Source organism: Schistocerca nitens, chromosome 2, assembly GCF_023898315.1.
Source record: "Schistocerca nitens isolate TAMUIC-IGC-003100 chromosome 2, iqSchNite1.1, whole genome shotgun sequence".
Classification (NCBI taxonomy): Eukaryota; Metazoa; Arthropoda; class Insecta; order Orthoptera; family Acrididae; genus Schistocerca; species Schistocerca nitens.
This window is the reverse complement of record NC_064615.1, coordinates 953,662,289-953,684,659: the sequence shown is the minus strand read 5'-3', so window position 1 is coordinate 953,684,659 and position 22,371 is coordinate 953,662,289. Positions and strand designations below refer to the sequence as shown.

Here is a 22,371-nt window from a genome sequence, read left to right as displayed (position 1 = left end):
GTGCACGTTCTTCCAACGACTTTTTGTCGAAAAAACTGACTTGTACTTTATAGAGTTGAAATGATAATTAAATGAACACCCTAGCTGCAAGCAGGCGTTGATACACTTCGTTGGGGACATGTTGAAAATGTGTGCCCCGACCGGGACTCGAACCCGGGACCTCCTGCTTACATGGCAGACGCTCTATCCATCTGAGCCACCGCGGGCACAGAGGATAGCGCGTCTGCAGGGACTTATCCCTTGCACGCTCCCCGTGAGATCCACATTCCCAACATGTCCACAACACTACTTTCGTAGTGCGCCTATAGAGTGTTGCCTTTTTGTTAAAACCATTTTTTAAATATCCCTATGTACTGCGTTAGACAATATTACCAGTTTCAAAGCAGTTTTTGAAATTTTGTTCTAGGTTGAAAATTGCGGTGTTAAGAGCCTTCACCTTCCGCGAAGGCCGAAGTTGTGTAGTGTCCTCTATTTGCAAGTTTTTTTCCTTAAAAAAATACATAAAACATTCTTCAGGGTATCAACAAAGGTCGAAAGTCAGGTTTGAAACTTGTTATTTCAGTTTTTTAAAAAAGCATGATTATCGGTTCCAAAATCGAGCTTCATCCTGGTTTACCCCTTAAAGCAACAGGAATAGGTATCGTTAATTTTTACGTTGAAAGCAATAAGAATAGGAACCATAAAATGCAAGTTGCTCTATGCAACAAGGAAAGATAATTAATTAGTAGGGCCAGGAATTACCAGGATCCGGATTCAAGCCCCACAGCTCATGATTTAAAGTGAGGCACATACTCAGTGAAGCCATGCCGTGCGTCTGTCTGTAAACGTAATACTGCGTGTTTCAAAAGATTCATCGAATTTCAAGAATTTATCTTCTACATGAATCGAAACAGATACATTTTAAATTACACATCGGAAATAAAAGTTTACCTCGGCGCCAGGTGGATATCTCCCTGGTGCAGATAGCTCGCTTGCTCGTTCAGTTCCAGAAATGCTTGATGAATTAGAAGTCGGTACAACAGATCCGAGGTGGGGGTGGGGCGCAGTGCACCCTCTCACCATCTTCCCTCTTGCGAACGCCTATGGCAGTGATACTATGCTTCCTCCAACCATCGCAATACTGTATGTTCCAACATGCGTGGTCGAGCGCCAAAGAGTGGCCATTCACCTTGAAGTGACGACGCATAGGTTATATCATACCTCGGCAGTCGGCATCGTCGCGCATAGGAACCCGACGAGTTCCACAACCAAATGTTCAACCAAGATCACGTACATTTTCGATCCACAATTTGGCACATGTTTAGCAACAATAGACACCAAGTTCGCGACGCCGCGCACAGAAGCAAGATCAGCGAACATACTGACATCCTTTGCGAGGCTACCAACCGCGGATGATGATGTTACGTGGGTCGCTTCCAAACGAACAAGATTACCGCCACCCACGTTGAGCTATTGTCTGCCAAATACAGGGTGCAGGCAGCCATGTACGGAAGAAGGCACCTTTTTATTGAATTCCATCCTGCAAAAAAGGCATCTTTACAGTAACAGCGTAGTTTCGTTTCTTGCTTGCTTGCCAACGAAATTACGCAGTCTCCCCCTCCCCCCCCCCTAAAACACACACACACACACACACACACACACACGAAGTAGTTACTAATGATTTTTCCTCTCAATCAATCACATCGCGTTAATCAGTAAACACAGAGAAGGATCCGAGGCCACGAAGATCGTGAAACAGCAATGGCTATCCACACATTTTCTATATTCGTTTCTATATTTAATAAAGTAAGTCTATACGTCACTAATTGAAAACATATTAATTATCGAGAGTGCCGGCCGTTGTGGCCGAGAGGTTCTAGGCGCTTCAGTCCGGAACCGCGCTGCAGCTAAGGTCGCAGGTTCGAATCCTGCCTCGGTCATGGATGTGTGTGATGTTTTTAGTTTAGTCAGGTTTAAGTAGTTCTAAGTCTAGAGGACTGATGACATCAGATGGTAAGTCCCATAGCGTTTAGAGCCATCTGAACCATTTTAGCGAGAGCGTAGGGCTAATATTACACTCTACGTAGAGAGGAAATCAATGTCCCGACATCTGAAAATTAAGAGTGACCCATCTCTCTTTGTTTCTTCGGGTAAGGCTTTGGTATGTTTTGACTGTGTCAATGACTATGTAAGTACGTCAATGGCTACCCACGTACAACATTACGGAGATGGCTTTTATAGGAGAAACTACTGCTATTTACCACCCTGTCGACTGGTTCCACATGATGGGAATATAAATGTACCTCCGTACAGGGTTCAGGATTGTGAGAGAGCGGTTGGTTGATGAAATGACAATACTGTACCAACAGTCGCTATTTTGATATCATTCAATTAGGTGAAGCACACTGATCAGTTCCGACGTTCCAATCCCAGTCACGCCATTTTCACGACTGTCGCGTGAATGACACGAAGTACCACTCGTGCATGTATGAGTTGAGGCACCATTACTCGTATGTGGTTCCGTAGATATCCGAACTTCATGAGGCTGCTTCGTCTTCATACATGTGACAGCTGCTGTCACATGTGTGAAAAGCACTCAGCCTCATGAAATTCGGATATCTACGGAACCACATGCGAGTATTGGTGTCTTGTCTTACACATGCACGAGTGGTACGTGGTGTCATTCATGTGACACGCCTGAAGATCGCGTGACTGGAATGTCGAAACTGTTTGGCTAATGAAACAATATCAAAATAATGACTGTTGGTAGAGAACTCGTATTATTACATTTGATCGGTGCTCCAGAGCAGGTAGATTATCAGCTAAAATCGTTGGGACTCTTTCACCATTTAAGATGATAATTTCCATACATTCACTAAGCAACAAATATAATAACAGCGGTCGATTCCCGAGTAGTTTTTTGTTTCGTTGTTTTACATTGACGAGAGCGTAATGAAAATTCTCTTACGACCACCACTAAATGTCATGGGAGTATGGTTGAGAAAACCCCAAATTCATTCCTATCCGCATTGCAACATGCCATCTTCCAGACTGACATGTTATTTACTACAGAGCTTCTGTATAGGCATCAAAAAAGCAAAGAAGCGTCAGTGTTCCAAGGGGCAAGGGTACCTGTGTCCTTCAGACGCTGGAAAAGACTGCCGAACAGCTTACCAGCACTCTGCGCTGCGAATATTTTTCAGTGAAAAGGACACGGGCTCGTTGGCTACGTCCATTTGCTAAACCATAACAGAGTATCATATCCGCCATTTCACTTGTCGAGTAGTAGATTTCAATTGTTAACAAGTGGTGGAAGGGAGAAAATGTAAATGTACTACACCATTTGTATGTACAAACAGCGCAATAACCGTAAGCACATAAGTGAATCCGCGTTTGGAAGAAGGTAAAACACAACGATAAGTACCCAAGCCTGACAGTACTGTACAACAAGGCACACAAACACGAGGAAAACTAACGTAGCCTACAACACAACTCTGACCACACAACTGACTGCGGACCACCCAATGGTAGGTAGAGTACTGTCAGTATGACATCGTAATACCCTGTCGATGCGTTTGACGGAGTGTCAATACAACGACTGTGCTAATATCCACAACCAAGCGTCGCGCAGTCCTTCCTATAAACATGTGTTAATCTTGGAAAATATGCATTTCCGGATCCATATTTATTGGACTTATTTTTCTTGTGTCAATGGTTACAACCATCTATCAAAGTATTAAACACTTTTTTTAAACACCTTGTATAAATGATAACGATAAAACCAAGAGAAGGTGGAACACGAGTATTCTATGCTTAAAACTGGATAGTTAATATCAATTTTGTTCTGAAGTCTTACGTTTGACATTACACGGATGACACTCAAAGCCGAAGTTTCGACAATCAGGTTCACAATTGTATCGGCCAGTTCTATTCTTCTCTGACAAGTAAATGAACGACTGAATAAATTAATAAATAACGAACAAACAAGGGGGACAGAATCTCGGACAGACAAAATATAGGTGTGTGGGATATTTTAGAAACAGATGTTTACTATTCCGTAAATAAACTTCATGGCCTGTTATCACTGCAAGTAATTACACTAGTCAACAGTCCTTAATTCTTTTTTATAAATCCTGAGCGTCAAGGAGAATGAAAATACCAGACATTCGTCTCGCTAATGAAGGTAACATCAGTTTAAGTTACGTGCTACACAACAAATGGCCAATGTAGAAAATGAATGGCTTAGTCAGTCCCCCTACCCCCCCTACCCCCTCTCCTCTCTCTCTCTTCACACACACACACACACACACACACACACACACACGTGACGCAATTAACAGCACAAGCGGAAAATTTGCGTGCCATAATGCTGTAGGCATCTTGCGCAGCGGCCGAGGAACGGATTCACTCTGCTCCGTCGTAAATGTCGATTAGCGTTTACAAGCCTCGAGGCGGGCGCGTAACTGTAAGGGAAACAAATGGAGCTCACCGCGCAAAAGAGGCACAGGAAAATAAACGCCTAACTCCAGGAATAGTTCCTCCTCATCTCTACGGAGTTGTAAACGGCGCAGCTAAATAGCCGATCGGTTACTGCGTTCTTAACTGACATCAACAGCTATCGCGAAAACCTCACGTAGGAGAGGCAGTGTAAGTCTGAAAGTATTTGCAGCTACAGTAAGCCTTACTATCATAATTCCTCATTTATGGATAGTAAATAAATGCGTTAATGATATTAGCACGAAGTGAAAGTAGTCTTGCCCCGTCCTGTTCCATTACACGTGATAATTGTGGCCCATTAACGCAGTGACATATCGAACTACATTCTCGTCCTGTACACATGAGATACCAAACAGAGTCTTTCACGCACTTGTCTCCCAACAATCAGTTTCCTGACGTGGCATCAGAGTCATCGTTACGTATTCATGTCCCAAGCGCTGATGCCTGTCGCACCTGTATCTAAAAAATAAAGAAGTTAAACTGCTTGTCAAAATCGTGGTCATTACAAGGTGAGCACTGAATAACCTGAACAACAAACGGGAAAGAATCAGCCATGGCCTTGAATGAATCATCCGCAGCATTCACCTGAAGGTATTTATATAAATCTTGTCTGGTATTCGGGAGGGGTTAGAAAGCCCCTTCCACTGAATGCAAGTCTACTCCTTTCATCAGTGTGTCATCTCAGCAGCTGGAATGAAACTTCTTAATTGTAATTTCGCAGAAGATTAACACATGTTGCTGCCGAAGTTCACACTTTTCTTGTTGACAGAAACCCATATAGAGCCCACGCTAACCGAACGATAAGGAGTTGTAGCCTCACATTCAGGAGGACGATGGTTCGACTCCGTGTCATGTCATCCACGGACAGTACGTTTAACTTTTTTTAACGTATACAATTCCGTAATCTTTCGCGAAAAAATGCTGCGCACTTTCCGTGGTTTAGCCAAATGTTCACATCAAGCATCCGGCTGGTTGCTTCACAAAGAAACAGCGTATTTCCTTTCCCAAACAAAGCTTGTGCTCCCTCTGAAATAACCTCGTCTGCATCGGGGTGTTAAATTTTAATCTTCCTTCCAGAGAATTCACTAGTTTATCTATCGCAAGGGAGCCAAGTTACACAACTTCACCAGGTTAATTACTGAAAACTTCAAGAAACAACACGATGAAAAAGTTGATATTGCGATATAAAAGCTGAAAGTAATTGTCAGATTATAGTAGATAAGTCAACGTTTTTCATGGATGTTAACGTTGAAAGAATTCCCTCTTACACTACTTTTTACTACTACAAGACTTATGCTGGTACATGCCATAATACTGCGAAGGATCCAGTCTGAACACTACCACAAAAACACGTAGTTGTTATTATGAATTAATTTTATATTCTCTATTTATGTAGGACGTAACGGCGCAACTGCTGTAGGCAGGACTACAATCATTCGTCCCAGCTCCACTAGGCAGTGATATTATTCCAAGATGACTGGAGACCTGGCCCCAAAAAGCTGTCAGCTTGAAGCAAAGGGCTAAAATTTCTGTACGGCGCCAAAACACTTGTTGTGGAGCTCTTTCATTCATGCATTTATATCACTAGGAAGATTAATGCCATGCGGTACTATTTTAAAGTTAACCACGGCTTCCTCTTAACCACGGCTTCCTCATTACTTATGTATTAGCACAGCACACAATGCATAAAATGAAAGGCATAATTTACAACCATACTTTATACAGCCATTAGGTTAAGAATGGCGAAGGTGGTCAGCATTACCTCTGTGATTAAGATAAAAGAGGCAACAACAGGAGCGATACTTCTGGACTGAGGATGAAAAATGATATTGAAACAACAATGTTTCAGCAATCAGTGACATGGAGGGAGAAGGAATCTGCGCAGAGTGACGTGGAGAAAACTGGAAGGAACGTATGTGACGAGAAGGGAGCTCGCCACGCCACTACGGAGAAAACTACTGCTGTGATGAAAGCAGAAATTGCTTCAAATAATGAAATACATTTTGCGATTCCTTTCGTCATATTAAGTAACGCCACCGATTGTCATATTAAATAAAAATATGCTGCGATTTGTCAAAAAGTCCAAAACCATCTTTATATGCAGCAGTGTACGAGTATTTGGTTGCTTGTGTGCCTAAAAGTTGTCCGGCAGGCTTACTCTACTGACTTGGTAGATATATGCAATTTTATTCTTTTAATGTTTCGCAATAATCATTTCAAAAGATATCCTACTCTTCAAGGGTGTCCACAAAGCCCATTTACAACTTCAAAATTTTATTACAACGGCCGTTGATGAAATATTTCAACAAAATTACTTTTAATTGTAATCACTGTTTAGTAAAGTTTTTATATATACTAAAATTTGGTTTTTCAGATACTATGTTGATGGAAGTAACTGAACCTCTATAAAATGACAACTCCTCAAGAGGAGGCACAGAGTGTGTCCTGGTTTATCGAGACAAAATCGGATGTCCAGACTCAACGAAACTTCAGAACGAAGTATGGAAGAGATCCACCATCGCGCCATTCAATCCGTGCATGGCACAAAAAATTTATAGGGACAGGGACAGTGTTGGATAAAGGGAGGAGGGGGCGACCAAGAACATCCGAGGAAAACATCCATCGCGTTTTAAACGTCTTCACTCATTCACCTACGAAGTCAACCCGCACTGCTGCCAGACAGTTGCAACTACCACGTTCAACTGTGCATAAGGTCCTCCACAAGAACTTACGGTTGTACACTTACAAAGTGTAACTGTTACAGACACTTGAGCCAAATGACAAGCCAAAACGGACAGCGTTTGGACTCAACATGATGGAACGCCTTTCGGAGGATGAAGCATTCCTCAGTCGAGTTTGTTTCAGTGACGAGGTAACTTTTCATGTTTCTGGGACATTAAACAGACACAATGTGAGAATCTGGATTTCTGAACACCTCCATGTGACTAGGGAGCCTCACCGGGATAGTCCAAGTGAATGTGTGGTGTGGAATCATGTGCAACGGAATAATTGGTCCATTTTTCTTCCACGAATAAACAATTAATGCAGATGTTTACGTCGACCTTCTGACCGAATATGTAGCACCACAATTGACTGACTTACAACGAACCATCATTTTCCAGCAAGATTGTGCACCACCACATTGGGGACTCCATGTTTGTCGGTTCCTCAATGAAAATATTTCCAGGCAGATGGACTGGGAGAGATGGGCCATTTCCTTGGCCAACGAGTTCGCCAGATATCACTTCCTTGGGCTTTTTTATGGGGTTATGTAAACGATATCGTGTATCAAACATGGATGCGGGACATTGCTGACTTGAAGCAAAGGATTCGTAAAGCCATTTCCACCACTGAAGACGGAATGCTACAGCGAACATGGCAAGAAATAGAGTACCGTCTTGATGTGCAATTAAAGGCGCCCATATAGAGGTCTATTAAGCAGTGTCCAAAAAACTTTTATAAACACTGATTACAATAAAAGAAATGTTATTAAAATATTTCAACAAGTGCCGTTGTAATAAAATTTTGAAGTTGTACAGGGACTTTGTGGACACCCTGTATACCATGCTAGTCCCAGCAGCAACGGGAAAGGTCAATTTGCTTCTTGTTACAAACGAAATTTCTGTAAAGTGGAATTTAAGGTTGGTTGGTTGGTTGTTTGGGGAAGGAGACCAGACAGCGTGGTCATCGGTCTCATCGGATTAGGGATGGATGGGGAAGGAAGTCGACCGTGCCCTTTCAGAGGAACCATCCCGGCATTTGCCTGGAGTGATTTAGGGAAATCACGGAAAACCTAAATCAGGATGGCCGGACGCGGGATTGAACCTTCGTCCTCCCGAATGCGAGTCCAGTGTCTAACCACTGCGCCACCTCGCTCGGTGGAATTTAAGGTGCCTGTTAGATAGAGAGGTCCCAATTAACCCACTGTGACATATGTAAGTAGTATAGTGTGACAGTAAAGCAGCTACAATAAACTATCGTTTGCTCACCCTAGTAATTTTTCACGAACCTCCAGTACGATGCAGTTAAACAGTTCAGTAACTTTTCCTTCACTGATATAAATGATTAGAATTCCGTCGAAAGTCGCATTAAGAAGTAACCTTATTTACTGGTGGTCTCTAGTTCCAGACATTATGTCCATTTTCAAACCACCCGTCTTCTCAAATAATTAAAATACCGTTTAAGACAAACGCTTGGAAATAGGTACAGCAGACACTCTAGAATGACAATCCATGTAGTTCCACATATAAGGCCATTCTAGGTTGTCTGTTGTCGCTATTTCCGAACATGTGTATTTGTCTGTATTTTAATTACATACGAAGAAAAACGGTTTGAAAATGGACAATGTCCGAAACTAGTCACCACCAATAAAGAAAGCATACTTCTTAACGCGACTTTTAACGGGATTCCAACCATTTATTTCGATCTAGCAGTATTCAACACCGTAGTTTTGGAAGCCTACATAACACAGGGAACTTCTGAGGTAGTCGACTAAGTCCTACGAAACCACAACAGGAAATTAGTACACTGGAGCAACAGCGCAGGACGACAAAATATCACTCCTACCGCAGAACGGGGAATGGCAATGAACAAATTGGTCTTCCCACACGACCACCAATTTTCGAACGAAAATTAATTTTCAGCGAATTCAGCCGACCGGCATTCAGGGCGGGCGCTCCGCAGAATTTGTGGCCCTCGATAAAAGAAGATTTAGGAGGGGGGGGGGGGGGGCGAGTGGCTTCTATTGTACGAGCTGACCACCGCGGTGCGACTGGTGTCTGCGAACAAGCGAGGTACCTTGCCGTCGGAAAAACTGCTGGAAGCGACACTCCCTGCAGCGGCATATGTACTGGCTGCAGAAATCTAATACTCAACTGTTTCCGTTGCAGTGGGACCGACAAATCATTCAGTGGCATGAGGCATCGTTCACCACTCTCCCTCTCCCTTCCCCCCCCCCCCTCTCTCTCTCTCTCTCACGCGCACGCACACACACGTTCAAGCAATAATGACGTAATGAAGGATGTGAAGAGACGCGCTGTCCCCAGACTATACGGCACCGTGTGTGGGCGGTCTACGCGCGCACGGAATATACGATGAAAGCTGAGTCAACCAGACTCTCAATCTGATTGCTTAGGACCACCCACAACAGCGACTGCTGAATGAGAATGGCAAGTAATTAGCTACGTCATGATGAGGTAATCACTACAGGACGCATATAATACGCCGTATTCTCTTACGGTATTTAAAAGAATTGCACTGTTAACTTACAGTCTTCGGCTCATTTCATGCGAACTAATAACGGTGATGTAATGCTCGGCTTTATCACTGCTTTTAACCGTGTTACCAGCACCCCTTCTGTTCACGGCAAATTCATTCTCGTGCACTGATCTACTCTCTAGTGGTGTACTTCAGCAAAACAGGGTCACTGGAACTATAATCAGTCCCGACGAGTTGGTTGGTTGGTTTATTTGGGTGGGAGGGGAATAAACAGTGAGGACATCGGTCCAATCGGATTAGGGAAGGATTGGAAAGAAAGATGGCCGTTCCCTTTCAAAGGAACCATCACGCTGCCTGCCTGAAGCGATTTAGGCAAATCACGGGAAACCTTAATCAGGTTGGCCTGACGCGGGTTTGAACCTTTATCCTCCCGAATGAGAGTCTAGTGTGATAACCACTGTGCCACCTCGCTCGGTCCCGACAAGTCGCATACATAATAACAACAACACAAATGTAACAAGTAAATCAATATAGTTTTAACTCTGGAAAAAGAGCTTACATCCTGTGTCCAAAAAATATATATATTTTCCTGGTCTGCTAATTATACAGGATGAACCTGAACTCTAGTGACAAAATTTCAAGGGCTGTTCAGGGATATTTTCTGGGTATTTTGGTATAAGGGACACGTTGCTGACATGTTGAAATCTGTGTGAAATCTTATGGGACTTAACTGCTACGGTCATCAGTCCCTAAGCTTACACACTACTTAACCTAAATTATCCTAAGGACAAACACACACACCCAAGCCCGAGGGAGGACTCGAACCTCCGCCGGGACCAGCCCCACAGTCCGTGACTGCAGCGCCCTAGACCGCTCGGCTAAGGACACGTTGTCTTCGATGTTTCATTAAAACGTATTTGCTTTTCGTATGATGCCTTTTGACCTTTTTTCTATTTATGTGTCATGCACTGAAAATATTTGTCGACAGTATGCGCTGTGTATCTGTTTAGAAACACTGGTGTCCTATTTATAAATGGTTCTTGCTGTTGACAATGGTAATGCCTACTCTACTCTTTACCCTGAAACTTGCCGTCCGTACTATTCGACCGTCTCGGGCCTTTTTTCTGACAGTGTTAATTGCAGATTAACTATGATACACCTCTGTGTGGATAGATATACTGATGACGACTTGGCCGATATACACCTCGTGTATGGGTTCTCCAGTTTTAATGGAATAGCCGGCCTGAGTGGCCGTGCGGTTCTAGTCGCTACAGTCTGGAGCCGAGCGACCGCTACAGTCGCAGGTTCGAATCCTGTCTCGGGCATGGATATGTGTGATGTCCTTAGGTTAGTTAGGCGACTGATGACCTCAGACGTTAAGTCGCATAGTCCTCAGAGCCATTTGAACCATTTTAATGGAATAACAGCACAGCGACGCTATGTACAATAGTTCCTGCATCGACACAACCGCTACACCGTAACAGTGCATAGGTCTGAAAGTTGTTACATTACTCTGTATTTCGTGTTGTACGTTTTGGTGATCACAAATTACAGGTATTGTCACAAAAACAAAATTAACTGAAGGAAGAAAATGAAAAAATCGTACTTATATTATTATTTAGAAACAGCCACTGTAGACCACGCGTCCCTTAAGGCAAAATACTGAGAAAATACCCCTGATCAGCCTCCGAAATTTTATAGGTTGAGTTCGGGTTCACGTTGCATATTCTAGAAATTAATCGACTCATTAACACTCACGTGTCTGTCTACTTTTTCTCAGCAGACAGTCACAAAATCAGTTCTGTGTACACTGTGGCGAACTTTTGCGACCTCCAGTTGTATCTTGAGATAACGAAGTCCATTTATTTTTAAAGAATTTCACAGAGACATTTTGTTAAATCAAAATACTTATAGCGATAACTTACAATCTATTATATAAATTGCACTTAGAAGTAAAAGAATTAAAAAATTAATATAAGTAAAACAAAAGAAAAGGAAAATTCTACTTACAGTGTAACGACTGGAGAAGACACTCACCTGCAAACAACAAAGAATAAATCAGCTCAAAGTAGATTGACAATATAGTAATAACAGCAATTTTGCAATATCAGTATACAAAGTTGTGGTAGTCGGTGGGCACCATTCAAAAAAATTTCTCAAAACGTAGGCGAAACTCTTCATGCTGTTGAAAGTACACTGCACCAGCCAACATCCAAATGCAGAGCTTGTTTCGTCTTCTACCTATGTCTTCATTTGCTGTTGCCTGACGAACGTGAATTCACTATGTTTTTGCAGAAATTCGACACAAATGCTTTTGATTGAATATTCGGTGATGTCTGTTCAGGCTTTACTAGTTCTGGCTATTTTTAATACTGTCTTTTTTTTTCTTAAAATGCTAAATGAGCTAATATTGCTGAAGTAAGAGAGAAATGAACATATTTGTACGAAACTAGAGTTCTGCATTCTGGCCCTAGACGCATCCTTCGGTCACGACCGACCGCCGTGTCATCCTCTGCCAATGGCGATATCGGCTGTGGTACGGGGGGCATGTGGTCAGCATACTGCTCTCCAAGTCGTCGTCGGGTTTTTTGACTTTGGGACTGCTACTCATCCATCTAGTAGTCGCTGGCCTCACTAGGCTGAGTACACCACCACATAGACCATGCAGAATAGCGTGACCGGTAGACCTGCAGTCGGCAGAACACGCATGGGGAGAGCGGTAGTGGTGGGGATAACGGGCAGCTGCTGTAGCGATAGTGCCGTTCTAAACTGATGTCTACGCTCACATTTTCTGTAAATATTAAGTGGAGCCGCTCACTCCCACACTTACATGCTGACCATTAAAAAAGAATTCTGCTGAAAATGCAGCGATTTATTTTCGCCTGGCTTGTTAACCATTTGTAACTTCCACAAGCGTCATGAGTGGCGAATTTTGAATAAAACTTACGGATTTCTCTTGTTGCCATGTTAAAATTTCCTTCTTTTGCCAGAACACAGCGAAGTTTACACAGTGTCATCTCATTAACACGTTGTGCTGACGTATCTGCGAGAGAATTCTGAAACAGTGCTTTATTATGTTTATTAAGTGAGGAAATGAGGAAAAGTAAAGTCAGTATATTACAAAAAAGCACATCGTCGGTACAAAATAGGTGTGTAAAGTACTCACTTATGTTATTCCAAAACCCATAGCATTTCTCGTTTCTCCAGCTATCGATAGCCCCTAAAAATTACGTTCTTTCACCAAAAAAGTCTGTAGTTAGTGGAGAAACACGGTAGATAACGCAGTTCTGCATAATTACCATGCAGCAAAATACTCTCCTCTTTGTGTTATCATTTGCCAAAATCTCATTTCGATATCTCAAACGATTTATAAAATATGAGGAATGTTGTAGCTTTATCGCTGGAGCGTCGCGATTGCAAATTTGTGTGCTACATCAGATCAGTATTCTCGAAATTGGTGACAGAGCCCTCCACCCAAGTCTAAAGAAAACCTCAATATGTTAGCTAAATTTCATATGCAACAACATATTATGTAACATGCACCAAATGCAAAATCATAGCGACTCCAGGTTTTCATGGCAAATTTTTTCGAATTTCGCGCAGTGGCTTACGTCCATGTAAATATCGCAATAACTGTGACAATTAACGAAATGATGGGCACGCCATCATGAACCTGACATTCAAAACTGTAAGTAACGCAAAAATGAAATTTTTTACCGAATAGTTTCTGTAAAATCATTTGAAAAAGATCGCAGGGCATGCGCCTCGATTCTGCCATCGCCGACCGGCAGAAAGATGGCAAACACTGTTGGCCTCTCCTTCTGAACAAACGAATGAACTCGTCCAGCGTTCTGGACGAAAACTGGTCACTGTGCATCGCCCACCGTATCTTCCTCCTCCCCCCCTCCCCCCGCGCATAGATCCATGGCAGTACCAGCAATCGAACCCGCGTCTTCCGCATAGCAGCCAGCCGCTCTGACCACTCAACTACGTAGGCGGACACCTGAAGCTTTACGCGTATAAAAGAAGGAAAACTGCACTAATGCTAATACTGAAGAAATTCTACTCAGTGTATTTCGTAAATACACAACATAGAACAACATTTTATATAACAATGAATTAAAACTCATAAAACAATATTCTCAGTATTGGGCCGATGGTATAACAACACATTCTTAGTTGAAAGAAACAACCTTTTTCTGGTTTCCACGATTCTGCTCGAAGATTATCATACGTTAGGCACCACATCCGTATTCTGTACGTCATAGTTTATTACCAGAGTACTAATTAGTTAGAGGCGCATATACCCTTTACGTTCTTTCACGTTATTGCAATGTTACTACTTTAACTATGCTGGCCATCTATAAACTAATACGTTGAAGTTTGAAGGCGCGGAAAATATTTATGCTTAAAAAATATAATTTTTAGTAGAAAAGGAAATGGGGAAGTGGAGTCCATTTGTTTTAAACAGCAGATTGGAGATTTGAAATTGGACTTGACTTGCTTGGCATTTATCTTCATATGATTATCACAAAATATTTTTTTCTGAATTGCTGGGCTGTTTATCAGAATTATACAAAACTAAAGATTTCAACGTCTTGAGCTGATGTCAACCTTGGTATAGTATTTGATTCATGTTGTGTATATACGTACTAAACTGTACAACCTTTTAAAACTGAGAACATTACTTTCTGTGGGAAGCTGACGTAACTTCGATTAAATGGTGAAGATGCAAGAAAGACTTACTAGCGATGATTGCAAAAGACAAAAGGACGCAGCTGCTACCATTCAAAAATATAAACCCAAATAGAAGAATTTGAAAAGTGTGACAGATGGTTGTCCGAGCGTATAAGAGAAATCGAGAATGATATGGGACGTAGTATTTATGCTGAAATGTAAAGGATATCTCGCGAGACATAAAATGAAGCTGAAGTCACAATATTAATTGCATCCTGTTACTGACCACCATGTTAACTACTAGATGCAACCAAAAACTTCAGTGAACATATGAGCTCGCTAGTTCCTATATTTCCATTAAATACTATTATAAATGAAGTTGACGTTAATACTTTAAGCATCCAACAATAATTACATAACTACAGTTGTGAGAGTTAGAAACTTTTTGCTGTGGGTATGAGTATTTACTGGAACGGTGGGTCAAGTTTAGAAAAATAGTGCATTAAGCACTAGATAGATACGATCCATGTAGAAGAGTTCATGGTGGTTCTGTAAATAAGCTTATACACAAACAGCGAATATTCCACACAAAAGTGTAAAACAACACATGCATACAGAGATGCAAAATGATACACGTTGGCGATCAATAAATACCTTAAGAGCATCTCATCGAAATTCCCGTCACAAAACGCTAACAACATCTGGTACTATGTAAAGCTACCAATGGCACAAACGGCAGCGCGCAGGTACTCACGAAAGACAGGCCTGAAACTGAAAATAGTGCCGCAGAAGTAGAAACGCTTAACTCGGTTTACAAACGTTCCTTTACAAAGGGAGATACGGGAGTACCTTCTCAATTAAATTCTCTCAACATTTCAACAACGTGCGACACAAATATTAGTGTTGCGGTACTGAATAACTGCTGAAATCAAGTGTAGAACAAGGCTCCAGAGCCCGATGGTACCATCTCGATTACATACAGAAACTGTGAATGAGTTAGCACTCTTTTAACCTTAATAGATTGATTGCTCTGACAAAACACTATGCCGAATAATTGAAAGGAAGCACAGCTAACAACCATCGACAAGAAGAGCAACAGAAGTGATCCTATAAACTACATACATGAAATATTAGAATACATTCTGTACTCAGACACAATAAGATAAGATTGAACTCTTCCATGCCAGCCAGTACGGATTCCGAAAACATCGTTCACACGAAACGCAAAATGCGTTGAAATAAATGAAAAATATCAAAGGGTGACAATTAGAATAAGGCAACCCGGGTGTAACAATGTGCGGGATGTGAAATGGAATCATCACGTTATGCTCATTCCGTCTAAAGGAAGAGATGTGATCAGGTCCAGTGGTGAATATTATGAAAGTGCAACGTGTCAACAAATGTGGGGCGGCCGCTGTGGCCGGGCAGTTCTAGGCGCTTCAGTCCGGAACCGCGCTGCTGCTACATTCGCAGGTTCGAATCCTGCCTCGGGCATGAATTTGTGTGATGTCCTTAGGTTAATTAAGGTTAAGTAGTTCTAAGTCTAGGGGACTGATGGCCTCAGATATTAAGTCCCATAGTGCTCAGAGCCATGTGAACCAACAAATGTGACTGCTTACACAACATTGGTGCATCCGACCCTAGAATACCGCGCAAGAGTATAGAACCAAAACAGGGACTAACGGAGAATACTGAACGTAAGATAGGAGCACGAAAGGTGTCAAGCTTGTTTGACCCAATGGATAGTATTACGTAAATGCAGACAATACCTGACCTGGCAGACGCTTGAAAACAAACGTCCACTATTTTTCAAAGACCGGCTTAGAATGCTTCAAGAACCAGCATCAAGTGTGAATTCTAGAAATATACTACAGCTCCCTACATAACGTTCCAGTCGGAACAATAAAGACAAGGTTAGTCTAGTTCTCCCAACACATGCATTTACGCAATCGTTCTTCCACAGCACCATACGGGAATGGAACGGGAAGAAATCCTAATTGGTGGTATAACTGGAAGTATCCTCTTGCCACACACTTCACAGTGGCTTGTAGAGTAGAGCTGTAGCTAGCCGGCAAGCGAAAGGTTCAAATGGTTCAAATGGCTCTGAGCACTATGGGACTTAACTTCTGAGGTCATCAGTCCCCTACAACTTAGAACTACTTAAACCTAACTAACCTAAGGACATCACACACATCCATGCCCGAGGCAGGATTCGAACCTGCGACCGTAGGGGTCGCGCGGTTCCATACTGTAGCGCCTAGAACCGCTCGGCCACCCCAGCCGACGCAAGCGAAAGCAATGGGGTACTACTTCAAAACAATCTTCAGGTTAATACCCTGGGCAACGAGAGAGAGAGAGAGAGAGAGAGAGAGAGAGAGAGAGAGAGAATGTATTGAATAATGATCGTACCGCGCAGCGGTAGTGTTAAACGAAATTCTTTTACTGAAATACAAGTGACTACCACATCTACTTTAAAACCTCTTGACAAAAAATGTGAATTTTTTTAACTAACCCATGGCGCTAATATGTAATGAATTTTGGGCAGCTCTGCTAGCAACAAATGGCCAATACCTGGGGTTTTAAAAATTCTGATGGATCAGTTTTATAACAAGCTGGCTATACGAATATGCTGTGCCTTGCCATTTTCTAAAGTTAATGAAAAGTCCATAAAAATAGCAAATAAATAAACGAATGTGTCTACCTCGATAAATCATAATAAATTGATGGCGTACGGCTGTCATTTTTAATATTACCATCGTCATTCTGTGTGGTTTATTTGGCTTACTCCAGTTTTCAGTCTTTTAATTAACGCAATATTATTTTATTAATGGCTGCACTTCACACAGAAAACATGACAGAACATGGCGCTTTTTACGCAGCCTCGAGTTCGATAAATTAATGTAAAAACCTTTTTTAAGCGAACTCCCTCGGGTTCTGTGTATGTCATTCATGACTCAAGAGAATAATACATTTTTATTTGGCGATGAGGCGATGTAAGGCAGGTGGAAAGATGTTCATCCGCAGCTTACTGACAAGTTGGTATCACAGAGAGTGAAAAAGAGGTCGTGCGCGCCAGAGCTAACTTGTTGTCTGGAAACTACAAAGGGTTTCTCATGGAAGCTGCGGTATTTCTTGTTTTCCTTTCGACCGGCGTGATGCAACACCAGTCGGTCTGCGGAACAGACTTCCTCTGACACGTTTTCTTACCACAATCTGCAGTGCAACACCACGACCAGAGCTGCAGGCGTGGTTTTGAAAGACGTAGACGGGTGGAAACCTTGAAACAGACATCTTATACAAAAGGTAAGCCTAAGTTGCCACTTCGGAACGAGTAAATAAATGCAATCGCCCCGTTGTTAACCATAATAGCGTTAATGACCTTCATGGGGAGGAGAAACAAGTTGAACCAATTTCTCATTTGTGTGGCCATGTTGTCCGTAGTTGCGTAACAATTCGTGAGGGTATTTTTGTTCTGTCGTTATAACAACAAGAAAATACGTGTTTTTCTCGCCAGACGCATTTCACTTTTATTGAAGTAACGCATGATATGTGGTCTCTAATTAAAGATACTCACATTTGTTTTGTTTTTAAGGTCTAAAAACTGTTCTTTAACAATTAGTTTGCTTTTACGTGCGGTAATTTCTGCTTTGTTTCTGGGTTACAGGAAACGCCGTCTGCTAGAACGTCTTTGGTTCCTTTCTTTATTAGACGCTGATATTTGTAGTCGAAGTTTTCGCTGCTTTGCAGAACTATGCATGCTTTATTACGTTTTAGACAGAACACTTATTCGTACACCACAGTTCAAATAGAACCACACACACATATAATTAACCACAGACAAAAAGCAAAAAAACAATTTATAGGTCAAAGACAAAGTAGCGCCAATGTTGGCAACACTACGAAACACAATACGCACTTAGAAGTATACAAATAAACAGTAAATAGTGGCGTACGAAAAAGTGTGCTGTGTAAAACGTAAAAAAAGCATAGCTCTGCAAAGCAGCGAAAATTAGAATATTTGTAAGAAGTGCTAGCAGACAGCATTTCCTGATGTCAACCCAGCAGAAATTACCCTAAGTAAAAAGAAGAAACTATTACCGAACTACTGTTCGATTTTAAAAACAAATCAAATTATAACAGTTGTAATTACAGACCACTATGATGCTTTACTTCAATAAAGCGAAATAACACGCATTTTCTTAAAGTTGTACCGACAAAACAGAAATACCCTCACGAACTGAAATCAAATGTTCCTGTATCGAGACGAAGTGAAGAGTTCGCCACTGATGTGTGTTTCCACAGCTGTAGAACTTAAGTTTTCGTAGACAATGAATGGCCCCATACTGTAACGAGTAGCTGCCCACTTTCCTGCACTTAACTGAAACGCTCTATGAACAAGTAATACGAATCAGTGCCAACAGCCGCTATACCTCATCCGTATCAATTTTATGCGTGATTTTCCATCGGGTGCAAAAACTATTCGCACACCGTGGCAAACAATTCGACAAAAATAACATCAAACACAGCCGAATGAGCAATTTTTTAGCTTTTTCCTCTGACGGAAATTCAATGTTAGGCATTTATTTTCGCACATAAGACATACAACTGGGATTAATACTGTCACAGAAACAATGGAATATTCCCAGTTTTAAATGCATTCTACTACGTAATTTCCTGTCAGACCTGCAAAAGAGCTACATCTTTTAATTTCCTTTCTTGCCCACAGTAGTTTTATTTGGAGAAACGAAACAATGTTAGGCATTTATTTTCGCAAATAATGTCTCCAGACATAAAGACTGAACTTGTATTTTCTCCCTGGACGAACAGTAACAAGAAATTCATACAAATAACACCCAATTTGTTTTCGCAACCGAAGAACAGCCACTAACTTTGTTTTTTCAAGTAAAATTATACCGTTCTACGGTTTCAGGAAAGCAGTTTTACGAAGAGAAAAAATTTACTGTTTCCATTTTGACACGAAAAATGCGTTTGAAACTCAGATTCTCGTTGGCTTTGTTGGCTTGTAATAGGATGAATGGTGCCTAATGGGGTAGTTTATATTCCACTCTGGTAATGTTTTAAAAGTTACTGACCACTTGAATTAAGTGAAGCGTAAGTAGATAAATTCTCTCGTGTAATCTATCAACCTGCATCACTTCGACAGCTGTAAAAACTGCAGCTTCGTTAGTGGCATAGTTGCTTTGCATTTGGTTGAAAAAAAGAAATGTCTTACAAAGACATACAACTGGGATTAATACTGTCACAGAAACAATGGAATATTCCCAGCTTTAAATGCATTCTACTACGTAATTTCCTGTCAGACCTGCAAAAAAGCTACATCTTTTAATTTCCTTTCTTGCCCACAGTAGTTTTATTTGGAGAAACCCCTTTACATGGGCGGGTAGAAAACATTCAAATACACGTTGCTCTTAATGAGCTCGTTGTGAAAAACAACTAAGATCTGCCGTGAAAATATAGGGTTAGCAATACGATGGAAACAGTGTAATGAACACAATTAAGACGCCGTTGGTCCACTTTTCTTCTGTCACGCTGCTACGACTGGCTGCAGCATGGATGCACACACTCGATTAACATAGTAATTTTGTACCATACGTGAGACAGGACTTCCTTCCATCAGTGATAAAAGAAACCTGCAGCAAAATTCTCTGCACCTACACCTGCAGACGTTGATAATGTTCAGGTCTAGTGCTGTCTATCAAACCTCGCCTGATAACCAATCAACGAGGCTGGAGCAGCATGGTTACCTTGAAACACGCCGTCCTAATTAGCGAACATCTGCAGCACAGGACGAAGTTGGCCATTCACTATGTTCGACCTTGCGGAGTACCATGAAACCGGGAACCATACCACGATAGACTCATCTCCATGTCTGAAAATGTCGAACAGTTGCTAGATGGTGAAAAATGACTCGTCTAACCACACTATTCTCTTGTATTAACGCCGACTCTTAATTTACATCGTACTGACTTCCTCTTCAGAATCAGGCAATTCAGATCAGTGAGATAGAGTTTTCGTTCACTTATATTCAGTTCTGATATTTCGCAATGAGTTGTGTATACGGTCATCGTCTTGCACGCTGTTGCCGGCCGGAGTGGCCGAGCGGTTCTAGGCACTTCAGTCTGGAACCGCGCGACCACTACGGTCGCAGGTTCGAATCCTGCCTCGGGCATGGATATGTGTGACGTCCTTAGGTTAGTTAGGTTTAAGTAGTTCTCAGTTCTAGGGGACAGAAGTTAAGTCCCATAGTGCTCTGAGCCATTTGAACAATTTGCACACTGTTGTGCTCTGTACACGAAAGGCAACAGGAACTTCATATGGGCTCTTTCCAACATACTTCCCTCGTATAATTTTGCATCCACGACCTTCGATTAACTGATTATGTAACATATCGGATACTGCAGTGAAAGTGAATTCGTGCTAAGTTAAGAGACAATAGATGAAAAGCACGATTGAACTGCATTTACCAGCTCGCGCCGATTACGTGCTAGAAAATGAATATGCGTCCTTTATTTTGATAACCATTTGCTAGCACTGCTGCCTATGTGTATTTCATAATCTCCGTTGCCAAGGAAGACGCAAACTTGGAGACAAACGTAAGTAAGCAAAATCTAGAGCCACTGACGCAAACGCAATCAAGTTTAGTTGCGCGAGGGCGTGATAAAAAGATTTGTCTCCGTATTTTTTATTCGGCTCTCAATATCAGTTGAGTTAATACATGTCATGCGTATTGCCCAGTCAACTTCCGGCTTCGCTGTCTCAAGTTGCAACTCTTTGCCGTTCGAGGGCTCCAAATTGTAGCCCGTAACGTGGAGGTGTGTAAGGTAGTTCCTTCTGTGCGTGAAAGACCCTCAGAAAACTGAAAGTATGAATTCGGAGAGTTCGCTCACATACGGAGCACTCGCTCCTTCAGCATGAAAATGCCAGACGATATGCGAACGCTGCGACATCCACAAGAATCCGACGCTTGGGTTTCACTGTCATCGATCACCCTCCATACAGTTCCGACTTGGCCCCATCCCATTTTCATCTGTTCCGTAAAAACTTAAAGAGTACGTTCGAGTGTTAACTTTGATAGCGATAAAGCGGTACAGGCAAAGGTGAGGTTGTAATTCCGTCGACAAAGTCAAAAATTGTACAGTGACGGTATCAACAAAATGGTGTCTCGTTGGAAGGAATGCGTTCATCGCCAGGGTGACTATGGAATATGTAGACAAAGAGAATAAAGATGAAGAATGTTAATAAAGTTTATTTTATTTAACCAGCTTTAAGAGTTATCCCACAAAAAAATTGGTGGCATTACTTTTCAGCACGCCTTCGTAACCGGGCACTGTCCGTACTCAAAATTCAACAGCTTTTATTTATCACCTACCAAAATTACTTGCAACGTATAGCGAAGTTATAGATTGCGTTCTCTAAAAGAAAAAGCTACCATCATGTTCTATTCGCTGTCTGCAATGACGAACTGAAACGCATTCCAAGGATTTTCGTTTACTCATCTTCTGGTGGATTACTTTATATTCGAGATCTCTTTAAATTGTTGGCAAAGGAATTATGTTTTTTTTCTTCTTATTCTTCTTCTTCTGCCTCAGTTTGAAAAACATTTTGATGCAGTGTCCTGCTGCTCTACCCTGTGCAAGCCTCTTCATCTCTCCGTTAACTACTGCGAGCTACATCCATATGAACCTGCTTTCAGTACTTAAGCCAACAAAGAAATAGACTACACTTATGCAGCCTCTCTACATTCCTAATCATACATTCCTAATCACAGATTTACTAAGACTCGTTCGTCCCCCTATTGTTCTCGGGGCATATTCCTCGTCACAAATGAAGATCAGGATTTACGAACGAATTTACGACACCCGTCGCCATTATTACCGGAATAGTTGAGCCCGAAGAAAGACAAAGGGTAAAATAAGCCGCTCGTGATGTTTCACGAGCCTTGGCGTTTGCCAATCGGCTTTGCGCCAGAATGTTGGGTGT

General features: G+C 41.8%; 1 protein-coding gene and 1 non-coding gene across 4 annotated transcripts in view; both read right to left on the bottom strand.

The window, feature by feature from the left end:
* Window positions 1–22,371, bottom strand: part of LOC126237277 (dual 3',5'-cyclic-AMP and -GMP phosphodiesterase 11-like) — a 359,136-nt gene that overhangs the window by 242,973 nt on the left and 93,792 nt on the right. For 2 of the 3 annotated variants that reach the window (XM_049947210.1, XM_049947211.1), the window contains exon 2: window positions 11,704–11,730. The exons of the other annotated variant lie outside the window; for it this stretch is intronic. In XM_049947210.1, the coding sequence (XP_049803167.1) occupies window positions 11,704–11,730 (27 nt within the window). The remainder of the gene's footprint in view (window positions 1–11,703; window positions 11,731–22,371) is intronic. 3 annotated transcript variants of the gene reach the window in all.
* On the bottom strand, window positions 133–207 carry Trnat-ugu (transfer RNA threonine (anticodon UGU)). The gene has a single exon. It is a non-coding gene; the product is annotated as a tRNA-Thr (tRNA).